General features: G+C 53.2%; 2 protein-coding genes across 3 annotated transcripts in view; one reads left to right on the plus strand and one right to left on the minus strand.

Annotated features, from left to right (window-relative positions):
• PINK1 (PTEN induced kinase 1) overlaps window positions 1–6867 on the plus strand; it is a 27028-nt gene extending 20161 nt beyond the window's left edge. Inside the window, exons 4-8 of one of the 2 annotated variants that reach the window (XM_028487777.2) lie at window positions 1708–1887; window positions 2790–2953; window positions 3908–4035; window positions 4379–4615; window positions 5437–6867. In XM_028487777.2, the coding sequence (XP_028343578.1) occupies window positions 1708–1887; window positions 2790–2953; window positions 3908–4035; window positions 4379–4615; window positions 5437–5691 (964 nt within the window). In that variant the 3' untranslated portion in view covers window positions 5692–6867. Of the gene's footprint in view, window positions 1–1704; window positions 1888–2789; window positions 2954–3907; window positions 4036–4378; window positions 4616–5436 lie in introns of both variants that reach the window. The other variant, XM_024125397.3, reaches the window with a different exon arrangement.
• Window positions 6868–7267: 400 nt separating this feature from the next.
• On the minus strand, window positions 7268–9851 carry DDOST (dolichyl-diphosphooligosaccharide--protein glycosyltransferase non-catalytic subunit). Its single transcript, XM_028487778.2, has 6 exons — window positions 9735–9851; window positions 9320–9468; window positions 8765–8912; window positions 8011–8131; window positions 7783–7889; window positions 7268–7692 (listed from the first exon to the last, which is right to left on the minus strand). The coding sequence occupies exons 1-6, from the start codon at window positions 9825–9827 to the stop codon at window positions 7543–7545; spliced, it is 768 nt and encodes a 255-aa protein (XP_028343579.1). The 5' UTR covers window positions 9828–9851; the 3' UTR covers window positions 7268–7542.
• Window positions 9852–10115: the final 264 nt, after the last annotated feature.

The following is a 10115-nucleotide window of genomic DNA, read 5'->3' on the forward strand; positions in this document are numbered from 1 at the left end:
ACACACACACACACACACACACACACACACACACACACACACACCACACTCACTCCGGTCCTGCTCCAGTTCCACACACACACACACACACACACACACACACACACACACACACACACCCCTCCCCAGCACATCCACACGCTTCCTCTGGGCTCTCGTGACAACCAGGCAGCGCTTTCCCACTGTGGCACTGACAGCCTTGTGCTGTGATCGTGATTCTCCCACTGGCCCTAATGGCCCCAAGCTAGGAACAATGCTTTGATTCCTTTGATCGCCTAGGACAGGGGCCCATTTGGGTGGAGTCCAGAGGAGCTGTACAAGGCCACGTGGTGGACCGGCTTCAAAGCTCGGAACTGAGGCAGCTCTGAAGACAGGGCATATGTCAAACTCTCTGTGTTGTCTTGATGTCTCTGGGCTTCTGCTCCATCCTCCTCCTCTGCCACCCAGCATCCTTATTTCCTACCCATGGCTACACCTCTGGCTTCCCTCAGGCCTCAAGTTCATGTGCCCAAAGCACAGTGAGGGCAAAGAATACTGAAACATCGGATTTTGGAGCAGAGAAAGATTTATTGCAGGGCCATGCAAGGAGAAGGATGGCTCATGCCCAAAAAACCCCCGAACTCCCCCAAGGGTTTCAGCAAAACGTCTTTAAAGGCCAGGTGAGGGGAGGGGGTCTCAGGCTATGTGATTGGCTCGTGCACAGTTCTCTGACTGGCTGATGGTGAGGTGACAGGGTGGTGTCACAGGGGTTAACATTATCAGTCCTTAGGCGCCAGTACGTCTGGGGGCCATGAGCCCGTGGTCATCAAGTAGTTCGCATCTTCCATTTGGTGGGGGGTTGTCACATCTGTAAAACAGCTCAGGAATGTGCATCAGATACTGTTATCCAGGTACTTCGGAGAGGAGCTAAAGCAGAGGATACGGGGGAAGGCCCCGTAGGGTCCTGCTCTGTAACAGCATCCTTTCACCCTCAGCTCCATTGCTGACTGCCCAGTTACTGCCACGTTTCTTCACTCGCTCCACAAAGAGAGACCCTCCCCTTTTCCTGCCAGCCACTGGGCCTCAGACTGTAGGCTTGTTGCCCTTGGGGTAGGTGCTCACCCTTAGTCCCAGCAGCTCTGAGCCAGGGGCAGGGCTGGTACACAGCAGGTGGTTTTGCAGCCCTGGTCATGCAATCCCGAACGTGGCCATTGTGTCTGAGCAGTAGGTGTGGGCATGGCAGCAGGTGACATCTCTACTATGAACTGCATGTGTATCCATTCACTCAAAGGTTTATTGGGCTCATACTCCATGCCAAGTGTTATGCTAGAACTTGGAATCGAGGAGATTCTAGGTCCTTTACAAGCATTAACAACTTCATGAGGTATGTTACCACCTTAGACTGAGCCCAGAGAAGTTAGCACCTTGGCCAAGGACTCGGAGTGGCAGGGGTGGGATTCAATCCCAGGCAGTCTGATTCCAGGGTCTCCTACACTGGTTCTGCCACCTGGGATGGATGGACAGTGGACGGACTGGTGGAGTCACTGAGTGCAATGAGTCATTGTGGGTTTTCCTTCCAAAGCCAGGCTCTGCACCTGGGGCAGAGTTGATTCGAGGAACTGGGCACATAAATGCATGTCAGTATTGAATGTGGCCTTAGACGGTTGTATTTCCAAGTGTCATATCTGCTACTGGCCTCCTGTTTGTCCCACCTGGCTGAAAAAGAAGATCCAAGGGGCGTCCCAAGCAGCTGGCCGCACACCCCAACGTCATCCGCGTCTTCCGCGCCTTCACGTCGTCTGTGCCACTGCTGCCAGGGGCCCTGCTCGACTACCCTGACGTGCTGCCCCCGCGCCTTCACCCCGAAGGCCTGGGCCACGGGCGGACACTCTTCCTTGTCATGAAGAAGTAAGTGGCAGGGGTGTGGCAGGACCTGTAGTGAGCGGCATGCCTGGAACCCGGGGTTGCAGGGAAAAGGGGTCCCCGCCCTCTGGGAGGCCAGGCTGAGGGCGTATATCTGCCCTGTGGAGCGGTTTCCCTTTAGGACAACTTTTCATGAAAACAGGAACACATGTTGAGTCAGAACATACTTTTCCCCTAGTGCTGTTAGTACCTTTGGCTGTTGCCCCCTCTATGCTCACCTCACCTGGTTTCTTAACATAAACTGTTCTCCTTCCTCCGTCCCTGCACCCCTGGCATTGCCATATGGGTTTTTAAGGAAACAAGCATCTGTACTGTTACTTTTAATATGTAAGGCCCCAGCTCTTACTTCCTAATTTCAAGATGGTGGGTGGGAACAGAAAGGATACTTGGGGAAAAAAGAAATCAAAAAGTTCAGGAAGAAGAGGAGGGGCTCCCCTGGTGGCGCAGTGGTTAAGAGTCCGCCTGCCAGTGCAGGGGACACGGGTTCGAACCCTGGTCCGGGAAGATCCCACGTGCCACGGAGCAACTAAGCCCGTGTGCCACAGCTGCTGAGCCTGCGCTCTAGAGCCCGCGAGCCACAACTAGCGAGCCTACGCTCTAGAGCCTGCGAGCCACAACTACTGAAGCCCGCGCGCCTAGAGCCTGTGCTCCGCAGCAAGAGAGACCACCACAATGAGAAGCCCACACACCGCAATGAAGAGTAGCCCCCGCTCGCTGCAACTAGAGAAAGCCCGTGTGCAGCAACGAAGATCCAGCACAGCCAAAAATAAATAAAAGATAAATAAATAAAATTAAAAAAAAGAGGAAAGGCCATCACTCTAATAGGAAATAAGGTGCTCGGGATACTTGGTGCACAGTAGCCGAGGCCCTGTCGCCCTCTCTGCCAGCTACTCCTGTACCCTGCGCCAGTACCTTCGTGGGAACAGCCCGAGCCCCCGCCTGGCCACCGTGATGACTCTGCAGCTCCTGGAAGGGGTGGCTCACCTGGTGCAGCAGGGCGTCGCACACAGAGACCTGAAATCCGACAACGTCCTCGTGGAGCTGGACGCAGGTAGGTGCCCCGCTGCACCTCCAGGCGGTCCAGGGCACACTGGACTTTAGGTCTGGGGACATTTAGGAGCCTTTGGGTCTTTTCTGATTTTTATGTTCTAAGTTGTTGTGTCTTAGCTCTGTACACAAGAGATGAGCACTCCCTCCTTCAAGATGGAGGTTTTTGTTCTCTGTGTAGGACCCGTGGAGTGGTGGTTAATGGTTCCCAGGTTCCTTTCAGTTGTCTGCTTACAGAACAGAAACCTCAGTGGTGGACATTTTCTTGAATAAAGTGAAAGAGAGGTAGACTTTAGCTTAATATAAGAAAGAATTTTCAAACAGTGAGCACTGCTTGAATGTCAGCCCAGCTGCCCCTGGCAGTGAGCTCCCCGTCATTGGAAGCACTCAAGTGAAGCTGGATGGCCATTTGCCTGGGGATCCTGTAAAAGAGAGTCACACCGCTGGTCAATTTTGAACTAGAAGATTTAAGATAATTAAATATGCAATTCTAGAGGAACTGGCTTTTTAAAGGAAGTCTGTATGAATCCTTTTACAAATAACTAATTCATAACGCACCTAATTTTTAGGTTTGGATTTGATGTTTCAAGTTCAAAGACTCTTGGCGGTCATTTGAGCCGGCACCACCTGATGAGTAAAACAAGAGCTGCTCCTTCGATCTTGGGAGAGCTCCAATTACTAGATTATTTAGATTGAGCCAAATTTTATCCCGTTCTTTGCTTGGGGACCTTGATTTCCTAGAGGCACATCTGTACTTGTGTGGCTGGCCCCACTCAGCTCTCCGGCGAGTGGGCGGCTGTCCGGGCCTTGCTGGCCTGTGCTCCTGGGTCAACACGGAGTCCCTGTGAGCCCCTGGTACCCACATCCAGAGGGTGGCTTTAGTGGAAACATAGGACCTCGGGGCGGGGGGATTGGTGGGGAGAGACTCGGACACTCACCTCTGCCTGTCCGTCTGCAGACGGCTGCCCCTGGTTGGTGATCACAGACTTCGGCTGCTGCCTGGCTGATGAGCGCGTCGGCCTGCAATTGCCTTTCACCAGTTGGTATGTGGACCGTGGTGGAAACGGCTGCCTGATGGCCCCTGAGGTGAGTCCTGCTGCGTGTGTCAGGCGCCATCAGCAGAGCCTCTCCCACCAGGTTTCCTCACTGTTTACTCAACACTTTCATCTTCTCTGACCCACAATGTATCAGAAGTCCCTTCCCTGCCTCTTTGCTTAAATCTGGATCTGTCTGATGTTCCAGGAGATGTGAGTTTTGTCAGCCCAAAGCAGAGCTGAGCAGATTCTCCTGCATCTGAGCTACAGTTCACTCAGATTCTGGGTTCCCCGGGACAGAGTTGAGATTAGTCTGTGAATCGGGTGCCGTGCAGGAGCATGAATGGTTTAGAAGTACCAGCAGCATGACTGCTCACCGGTTGCTTTCTGAGCAGGTGTCCACAGCCTGCCCTGGCCCCCGGGCAGTGATCGACTACAGCAAGGCTGACGCCTGGGCAGTGGGAGCGCTCGCGTACGAAATCTGCGGGCTCCCCAATCCCTTTTACGGCCGGGGCAGGGCCCACCTTGAAAGCCGCAGTTACCAAGAAGCTCAGCTGCCTGCGCTGCCCGAGTCGGTGCCTCTGGAGGCGAGACAGCTGGTGAGGTCGCTGCTCCAGCGAGACGCCAGCAAGGTGAGGCCATCCCCAGGTTTACAGGGATTGTGTGGATGGAAACCTCGGTTTATGTTCCAGAGTAAGGGTCAGGGTTGGGCAAGCACTAGAGTGATAGGCGGCTCCTCTGTCTTACAAAGGAAAAGACCAAGTATAGGAGAATACAAAATAGACTTGCGTATAGATAGGAGTATGGGAGCTGGCCACCCAATTAGTCAGGATTCCAGCAGTTCAACTCCTCTTGGTTTTAAAAGTTACTCAGAGGGAAAGAGATGCAGTTTTAAGAAACGTTTAATGAAGATGTAGCTTAAAGAATCAGCTGAGATCTAATCAGACAGATGTGATGACATCTCCTAAGAGATCTGGGCATTGTGAAATTACTACAAAGGTTAACATATGTGAAACCTGGATTGGAGTGGCAGGTCCGGGTGAGGTGGCATGTTTAGTGGCAACAGCCTGGACAGACCAGGGCTCAAACTCCTGTCCTACCACTTACCCCTCACCGTGTGCGGCTGGCTGTCACGGTAGTTGCTCGCTGCTGCCCGTCATTAAGTCGTGACAACTCCCCTCACCCCAGACACGGCTCCTGGGCCTTCCAGGGTGGGGAGGCTCTTCCAGCAATGCACACTGCCCCCCGCCCCCCACCAATTTGTACCCATGGAAAAGCCGGGAGTGTGTGTCAGGTGAGTGCAGGGCATTGTAGGAGAGAGAAGGGTGGAGAAGAATTTGCTCGGGGCCATAGAGAAGGGAAGACCCTGCAACGAGGATGCATTAACAAAGCAGGCTGTGGGGGAAGACTTTGTCACAGGTGTTCTAAGCGTCAGCTTCCCTTCCCGTTACAGAGGCCATCTGCCCGAGTAGCTGCTAACGTGCTTCATTTAAGCCTCTGGGGTGGACATACTCTAACCCTGAAGGACCTGAAACCAGACAAGATGATTGGCTGGCTCCTCCAGCAATCAGCCGCCACTCTGCTGGCCAATAGGCTTGCAGAGAACTGTGTGGAAACAAAAATGAAGATGTTATTTCTGGCCAACCTGGAGTATGAAGCGCTGAGTCAGGCTGCGCTCCTCCTCTGCTCGTGGAGGGCGGCCCCATGACAGCTGATGTAGCTGGTGAATGAATTACTAAAAGAACTTCCGGTATCTGTGTTGTGATGGTCTGTGAATGCTGAGGGAGGGGCTCCTAGGTGAGGGGTGTGGGAGTCGGTCAGGAGAAAAAATGGTGCAGGGCGGGCCAGTCAGCCAGAGAGAAGGCCTCGGGTTTGGCAAGCGGAAGGAACAGCTTGAGTTCACGGTCTAGCTACTAACTCGCTCAAGCAGTGTGATTTTGATGCATCATATAACCTGTGTGGACTGAAGTTCTCTTACCTCTAAAATGAAGAAACTGGTCTAGATAGAGGTCAGCAAACTTTGTCTGTAGAGGGGCAGTACTCAGGCTGTTGCAGCTACTCAACTCTGCCATCGCAGTGCGAAGGCAGCCTTAAATATGTAAACAAGTCACTGTGGCGGCTTCCCAATAAAACTTCATTTAGGGACACTGAGATTTGGATTTCATGTGTCACTAAATAGTCTCAATTGTTTTCAACGACTTAAACGTAAAAACTGTTCTTAGCTTGCAGGCCTACAAAAAACAGGCAGCAGGCCAGACTGAACCACAGGCCAAGTTTGCCAACCCCTCGTCTAGACGATTTCAGAGGGCCTAACTAACTCTAAAAAGAAACGCTGGCAAATCACTAGGCCCCTCCGTGTATCAGCGCTAAAAATGTGACTAGCTCTCTGCGTACGAATCCAAAGGAATGGGCCTGCTGTACCAGGCGAGGGGCTACTCGGGTGTAAGCTGCTGACCAAAAAGTCCCACCTTAAGCTCGTGTCCTGTCTTCACAGACCTCTGAAAAGTTAGTGACCGAGCAGGTGAGGCCAAGCTGAGGCGGGTTAGACCTGCGTTCCACGTTAGAGTCTGTGTGTTACCTGCGCTGAGGCAAATGTTCGCACAGGTCAGGGTGTGCAGGTATCAGAGTGAAAAACGCTGAAGTGAGGCCTGAGACGCGGGAGCCTCTGCACTTCAGTCACGTGTCCTGGCACAGCTCTGAGGGTGCTCTGGAGGAAGCATCGCCACGGACCTCGTCCAGCTACTGAATTGAGTCTAGCAGAGCTAACATGACTGATGAAATGGGAATTAACAGTGCAGTGTTTAAAACTTGCTGATTTTCCCCTTCTGACTAGCGTTTCTTACAGGAATTGTGAAGAATTAAATGCATATTTACAACTGCAGAACATGTATGTGCCTGGAACTGCATACTTGACTTTAAGAGTGATTCTTACACCACAAAGACAAGAAACGATCAATGATGGGGGAGGGATCTTATATACAACTTTACACATGCTTTTTAGGAACACAGCTGTTGCCCAAAGCAAGGTGAACATGATTTAAGGTTCTTTTCAACCAAGCAGGTCTGGAATTCTGTTACAAAGTCACGCACTGTTGACTTCCTAGATTTCCCATTTCACTGATTTCCCCACTGGCCTTTATTATCCTTATTTTATCCCCTGACGTTTAGAAGCTCTGTCATTTCCAGTCTTCAGCAAAACTAAAAAAGGCCACTTACTTACTGTTTTGCATCCAGTCATTTCTCAGCAGCACCCAAACCATCAGCAAAGCACAACGGGGGCCAGATGAAGTTTGAGGGCGATGTTTCTCTTTATTTTAGAAATGAGAGTTGACTTCACATGTGAAAAACACACTTAGCACTCAAGGTGGAAAAACTTAGAAATTATTCCCTAACCCCCCATCCCTTGGTACTCAGTGTTCCATCTCCCGCTGAGGTAAGCTGTGCCACTGTCTGTGGCTTAAAAAAACAAAACCCCCCAAAAACCCACCATAAAGGGGAGAAAAAGCAATCTTATGAAAACCCTCCCTGTCTGTTGTAAGGAGTCCGGGGCACCGGCCCCTCAGTCAGACTTCTCCTTCTCCTTCATGTGTAAGAAGACGACGCTGAAGATGAAGAGCCCCACCATCATGGAGAAGGCGCTGGCGTAGTAGGGGTAGGCCGAGGGGATGAAGCGCTCATACTGCGTGTGCTGCAGGGGCCGCACCGACACCTGCGACACGACAGAGGTGGCAGGCCCTGGCCACGCGGAGGCCCAGGCGGGGCAAGCGCTGGCTGGGGACGGGGCTGCGAGCCGGCTTACCTGAGTGGAGGAGTACAGGTGCGTGTAGCCTAGCCGGTTGTAATCCACTTTGAACTGGAACACGCCATACACGTCAGGCAACTTGAACTGGACGCTGTACTTGCCAGCTGGGGAAGAGCCGAGACACGTAACCAGGAGGGGCTTCCCACGGCGTCTGTCGGCCACACGAGAGCCGGCCCGAGGCAGGGACGGCTTCCCAGAGTTTTCTCTTGCAAGACTTGCACTCACCTTTCCTCTTCAAGAAGGTCCTCACAAAAGGATCGATGCGGACAAACTCCAGCTGAATGTCATCACCATCAAAGGGGACCCATTTGCCGTCTGAGAGCTGCTCAATCACGATGCTGTACTCCTGAGGCGAGAGGCCGGTTAGCCGGGGTGGCCGGAGACTGGCGGGACGCCCCAGCCCTCAGCTGCACTGAATCCCCACCGTGAGTCTGGCAGGAACCCGCAGGGGTTCTGAAAACCCGGGCAAGCCCCCACCCACCGCCCCTGGACAGTGATGGAGGACGCCCCCCAGCCGGCTCACCCCCCGACTCGTACCTGCACCCCTTTACAAGCCCGTGGAAGCCTGCACCCAAACGCTGCCCTTCCCGAAAGCACCGGGCACTCCTGGGCATCCCTGCTTCCACATTCACTGCTCTCGCCTTTCCCTACTTCTCGTCCTGACGGATTCATCCTCAAGACCCAACTCAAATGTGGTTTCTCTTGTGAATTCCGCTCCTAGCAGAGTGAATCAGCAGAGCCCCTCCCACCTCTGCATTCGCACAGCAAAAGCACACCTCCTCCAAAGAAGGCCGCCTGTTAGGATATGGGTTTACTAGGCAGGCTCTCCGCACCTCAACTGACTTTCTTACAGTGAAGATGAACTTATTCAGCCCTGTTTAGGCCCCTCAGGCCCAACACAGAAATGTTCAGTAAGTGCTTTTGAACGGAATCAACTTGGCCAAAACCCGGGGGCCCTCCCGCTCCAAGGAGCTCTTACCACTAGGTCAGTGACAGTGTAGGCGTTGGGTGGGGCTGTCTCGCCCACCCGGTGATGGGACACAGGCCCCACACGTAGGACACCCTCCTCCTTGAACACCCAGCGGGAAAGGGCCACAGCTAGCTCATAGTTGCCTGTCTGGGAATACCTGCAGAGGGGAAACAGGAGAGACTGGAGCACTGGAACCAGCTTCCAGTGGTGCCCGGTAAACCAATCACTATCCACCAAGATAAACCACACACAGCCAATTTCTGCCTAGAGGCCATACACGTCTAGGGATGCTGGTGAACAGGAACACAGGAAAGAAGGATAGGTGTGAGGTGTTGCTTTGGGTGTCACCTGCACAATAAGTACATAATTATCGAAACATCTCCAGATAAGCCGTCACTACCCTGAAAAGTCTGGACTGCCAACACCAACAATATGAAGTCTTCAAATAATTTTAAAGCACCTGAAGATACGTAGCCTCTGACACTTTTAGCTAAAAGCCTCCTTCCTCCCCATCCACGCAGACCTCCCGCCCGGACCACACCCCTAAGCCCTCTCTGCATCTACCTCTGGGAGCCGGGCGCGGCCTTCTGCACTGCCGAGTTGAAGAAGGCGTCGCTGAAGAAGTCGAGGGAGCCGCTGAAGATGACCCGGGCGTTGTTCCTGGCCTGCAGACCCGCGATGAGGAGGGTGTTCTTCCCCACGGCATGGGGGTACTGGGAACGACACGAGGCCGTCAGCCAGGAGAGCCAGGGCGGGGGACCAGCAGCGGGGCCTCGGGACAACCTGGGCCCCAGCTGAGGGCAGAAGCTGAGACCCACGCCCCTACCCCGCTGTTGCGGCCCTCGTCCCCCTCCCACCAACTTCTCATTTCACTGCCTCAGAGAAGGGTGCTCTCCTGCTTGCTTCTCGTTTTCAAACAAAAAGTGCTCTGCTACCAGGCCCAGGAGCAGGAGGCCTCAAGGCTGCGAAGGCCCCTCACCTGGGTGATGGGTTTATCGGGGAAGAAAGAGTAGGAGGTGGAAGAGCCCGTCAGGATGTCCAACACCAAAGGATTGTCAGGATCAGCCACCATCCTGTAGAAGGAAAAGAGAACGGTCCAACCCTGACCCCAAGCACTGAGCCCAAAGGGCCTGGGGTCCTCCAGGAGCCATTTCTTCACAAGAATTAATCCTACTTTCTAATAGCCAAACACCTAGCTCTCTTCTTGCTGTAACAATGGAGTCTAACTCTTAATGTCACAGGTTAATCTCATCCACATCCTCTGCGGGAAGGAAAGCCCCCCAACAGTCACAAGTTTGGGCTGGTTTCCTGACAAAAGAAAGCGACCCCTTCTTCCCCCCGGGTTTCTGCAGGCCTCTCG

The sequence above is a fragment of the Physeter macrocephalus genome, chromosome 3 (assembly GCF_002837175.3).
Source record: "Physeter macrocephalus isolate SW-GA chromosome 3, ASM283717v5, whole genome shotgun sequence".
NCBI classification, from domain to species: Eukaryota; Metazoa; Chordata; class Mammalia; order Artiodactyla; family Physeteridae; genus Physeter; species Physeter macrocephalus.

Excerpts from the sequence above, each read along its gene's own strand:
- DDOST (XM_028487778.2), bottom strand. The coding sequence starts at position 9,827 with ATGGTGGCTGATCCTGACAATCCTTTGGTGTTGGACATCCTGACGGGC. Across the intron at positions 9,469-9,734 it reads CCGATAAACCCATCACCCAG|TACCCCCATGCCGTGGGGAA; the intron begins GTGAGGGGCCTT and ends TGTCGTTCCCAG. Across the intron at positions 8,913-9,319 it reads GCCGCGCCCGGCTCCCAGAG|GTATTCCCAGACAGGCAACT; the intron begins GTAGATGCAGAG and ends TCCCCTCTGCAG.